At 50.1% G+C, this 4,393-nt stretch overlaps 1 protein-coding gene across 1 annotated transcript in view; it reads right to left on the bottom strand.

Annotated features, from left to right (window-relative positions):
* Nucleotides 1-4,393, bottom strand: part of ITGAD (integrin, alpha D) — a 27,841-nt gene that overhangs the window by 18,219 nt on the left and 5,229 nt on the right. Inside the window, exon 6 of the mRNA XM_010837451.1 lies at nt 561-691. Within this exon, the coding sequence (XP_010835753.1) occupies nt 561-691 (131 nt within the window). The remainder of the gene's footprint in view (nt 1-560; nt 692-4,393) is intronic.

The raw sequence follows: 4,393 nt of genomic DNA, 5'->3' as shown, positions 1-4,393 counted from the left end.
CCTGCCAATGCAGGAGACTCAGGAGACGCTGGTTTGATCCCTAGGTCGGGAAGATCCCCTGGAGAAGGAAATGGTAACCCACTCCAGTATTCTTGCCTGGGAAATCCCATGGACAGAGGGGCAACAAGAATTTACACACACACACACACACACACATACATATACACACACACTGGTTACTGGGAAATAAAATAATAAGATAAATCATGAGTTATATGGAAAACATGATAAAGAAATCATCAATTATTTGGCCAAGTTACCTTCAGTCAAATTTCACAGCAAAATTATTTGATATTCCTTTCAATGTATTTAAATAGCAAAAACCTATTTCCTGTGGCACATGGGGACATAGTAAATGTGATGGGGGAACCTCGTCTCAGGTCAGGTCTCCAACTGGCCCTGCATGGGGACCATGCCTTGACCTTGGACCGTAGCTTCCTCAAGGCACAGGCCTATCGATCCTGCCCCCAGGGACGCCAGGCAGCCTCCCAGGTTGACCTTCCCAGAGGCAGACCCTCCCCCATCCCTACTCCCCAGGCCTCAGAGGGCCTAGTCTTCACCTGCGTGTTGGTGCCCTTGGACCGGTCCATCACAGCTCTGACAAAGTTCTTCATCCGTTTAAAGTCGGTTTGGTCAATGCTGCCAGAGCCATCAATCAAGAAGGCGATGTCAATCTCTTGATTTGTACACTCTGCAGAGAGGGAGAGAGGAATCAGAAACGCATGTTTGAGGGCACTTCCTTGGTGGTCCGGTGGTTAAGAATCCTGCCTGCCAATGCAGGGGACATGAGTTTGATCCCCGATCCGGGGAGATTCCATATGCCTCGGGGCAACTAAGCTGTGCACCACAACTACTAAGCCCATGCACTCTAGGGCCTGTGCTCTGCAACAAAAAAAGCCACTGCTGTGAGAAGGCTGCACACCACAACTGGAGAGTAGCCCCTGCTTGCTGCAACTAGAGAGAGCCTGCACGCAGCAACAAAGACCCAGCTCAGTCAAAAGTAAATAAATAAACTAAAAAACAAGAAACTCATGTGTGGGTCCTAGCCACTTCCTGGGGCCCAGAAACCCTTTCTGCTCCACAGAGTCAAGGAGCCATTCTTGGCACAGGGACCAATCCCCACACTATCCACGGAGGAGGTCCAAATTTATTGTCTCAGCCCCTTCTCCCTTTAGCAGAGTCCCTGTTTCTCCCCTCCTCCCACAAGGCTTACAAAAGGGGAGAAAGAAGTAGAGCATGGGGGCAGGGTGGGCTCCTCATTCTGTTAGTCAATAAATATTTATTTATTACACATGTCAGAGATACTGTGGCATGCGTGTGTGTGTGTATGTGTGGGCACACACGTGTGCTAAGTCGCTTCAGTTGTGTCCAACTCTTTGCAATCTTATGGACTGAATTTAGCCCACCAGGCTCCTCTGTCCATGGTATTTCCCAGGCAAGATACTTAAACATTGCCATTTCCTCCTCCAGGCGACATTCCTGACTCAAGGATTGAACCCCTGTCTCCTGCGTGGCAGACAGATTCTTTACCATGTAGCCACCTGGGCACCCACACAGGATTATCGCAAAGATAAAAAGAATGGATATGTCAGCGCTGCTCTCTCCATTCGTCCCACCCTCTCCTTCCCGTGCTGTGTCCTATACAGCACAGGGAGCTCCTAGAGGGGTGGGATGGGGGAGCGGGAGGGAGGCTCAGGAGGGAGGGGATATATGATTACATACAGCTGACTCACTTTGTGGTACAGCAGAAACTAACACAACAATGTAAAGGAGTCCTGCTCCAATTTTAAAAAGGAATGAATATGTACCTGAAGTACTTAGGACAGGGCTTGGCGCCCCATACGGGGTAGGTGTTATCACCATCATCACCATATACCAGGCATTTTTCTGTGCCCAAGGACACACCTGGAACACATGCTAAGGTGTGCTCCCGAGACCTGTCCCCCATCAGGATGGACGTGCTCATTCCCAGCTGTAGGGAGTTGGCTGTCAATGGCTCCCGATGGAGTTCCTCCCTAGTGTCACCCTACTCAAAAGGGAGGTGTCTTGCCCAAGGTTACACTTTGTGCTCCAGGGGGCAACCAGTACCCAGCCATGCTCCAAGCTCCCGGTGGGGCAACTGAGGCCTCTCACAGTCTACCCTCTCTATCTACTACTCAGTCCTGCTTCCCTCATACTCTCATGGGGGTTGCTCCTGACAATATTCTCAACGGAGCCTCAGAGTCCGTCTCTAGGGAAATCTGATTGAAGGCCAGAGTTTTATAAAAAATCTCATTCCTGCCCTTGTGGAGTCCACACAGTAGTAGAGAGACACAGCATATGTACATGAAGAAATAAGACGTTTCAGGCTGTCCCCAGACTTACGTAGGGGGTGGTGGTCTCCATGCAAAACCCAGCTGATGCCTCTACCAGCACCCCACATCCTGTGTTGGTCTCGGGGTGCTAAGAGATCAGGCCACCACAACCTTGAGGTGTGAGGCAGAGCTGTGGCAGCCGGCCTCAGGTCACTGAAGCAAAAATGCCTTCTCTCAGCTCCTCACTCCTCCCCCACCCTGCCTGCTCAACCAGTATCACCAGTGCTGAGAAGAAATGGAAGAATGGAAGGTCACTTTCCTCCCTGCTTCCTTGTAGACTAGGAAATCCAGCCACCCACAGGGCAGGCTGAGTGTGTGCTCAGGTGCTCCCAAGCTGGGTAGCTGGTATTCTCTGTAACCATATCTTGTACTCGTACCCACTTTTTTAGCTGCATGACAAAATCCCCCTCCCCCTCCACATGCTCTCTCAGACCAGGCCTGTGGCCAGTGCCCTTGCAATGTCACTTCTGTTTCTTGCTCTTTTTATTGTATCCCACAGCAGGCACCTGGCTGTAGCTGATTGCCTTCTGGAAAAAGAACCAAGCCAGTCAGGCAAGGTCGGTTCAAGCTCTGGGCTCTGCCACTTCCTAAAGTGGAAACTCATCTCTCTGAGCCTCAGTCTTCTCATCTATAAAATGGGGATCATCCTGGCCTCCACGAGGATCTTATGAGGACCTAGAAGGGGATGCACACCCAGCACCCAGTACCCAGCACTGCCTGGCGCACAGTCCTTCCACGTCTATTCAAACCTGCCTTGTCTGCACCAGTTTTACACAGGTATGTCCCATTTTCATCAGACATCACACCTCATAAGCCCCAGAAACAACTAAGAGAAGACATTTACCACTTAGTGTTCAAATCCGCCTCTCCTGCCCTGCTGCACAGACATCCCCAGTGGGGCCTGGGACCCATAAGAGTCTTTGCCACTCTCTCTGTCCCCTCTGTAGACTCTGCTCTCACAACTTTGTCTGGGGGCTATTTCTGCTGCTGCTTCACTTTTGGCTAAACGCCCACGAAGTCTGGGTTTGTGTTTTCTCTGGGCCAAAACATATGCCTTGGGACTCCCCTGGTGGTCCAATGGTTAAGAATCTGCCTGCCAATGCAGGGAACATGGGTTTGATCCCTGGTCGGGGTGGTAAGACCCACATGCTGTGGGGCAACTAAGCCTGTGTGCCACAGCTCCTGAGCCCAAGCTCTACGGCCCGTGCCCCACAAAAAGAGAAGTCACTGCAGGGAGAAGCCCACACACCACAACTAGACAGTGACCCTTACTCACTGCAGCTAGAGAAGGCTTGCGTAGCAATGAAGACCCAGTGCAGCCATAAATAGATAAGTAAACAACAGTAACAAAACATGTGCCTTGTGCGGTCCCTGGCTCTCACTGGGGGCCCATTGTTTCCTTTGATGCCACGCACGGGGTTGTTTATCTGTGCCTTCCTCCTGGTCCAAACAGATGGTCTTCAGTTAGAAAATCAGTCATAAATGCAATCACATACACATGCCAGGCTGGAGTCTAAGCACTTAGACATGTATATTAAATCTTTAAATCCTAATAACCACCTCAATTATTAAGCTCCATTTTACCAGTGAGGAAACTGAGGCCCAGGGAATGAAGCCACTTGCCCAAGGACACAGAAGATGAACTTGTAAGGACTGACCTTCAGAGGACTTCACTGTTGGCCCAATGGTTATGAATCTGCCTTGAAATATAGGATACTTGGGTTTCGCCCCCAGTCTGGGAAGATTCCACATGCCTCGGAGCAACTAAGCCCATACACCACAACTACTGAAGCCCATATGCTCTAGAGCCTGGGAGTTGCAACTACTGAGCCCCTGTGCTGTAACTACGGAGACCTGTATGTGCTCTAGAGCATGTGCTCTGAAACAAGAGAAGCCAGCACAATGAGAAGCCCTCCCACTGCAGCTAGAGAGTAGCCCCTGCTCACCACAACTAGAGAAAGTCTGTGTGCAGCAATGAAGACTCAGCACAGCCATAATTTTTTTAAAAAGGAAAGAAAGAAAGGAAAAAAAAAAAAAAA

Source organism: Bison bison, unplaced genomic scaffold (assembly GCF_000754665.1).
Source record: "Bison bison bison isolate TAMUID 2011002044 unplaced genomic scaffold, Bison_UMD1.0 scf7180017864072, whole genome shotgun sequence".
NCBI lineage: Eukaryota > Metazoa > Chordata > Mammalia > Artiodactyla > Bovidae > Bison > Bison bison.
This window is presented reverse-complemented; position numbering and strand designations above follow the sequence as displayed.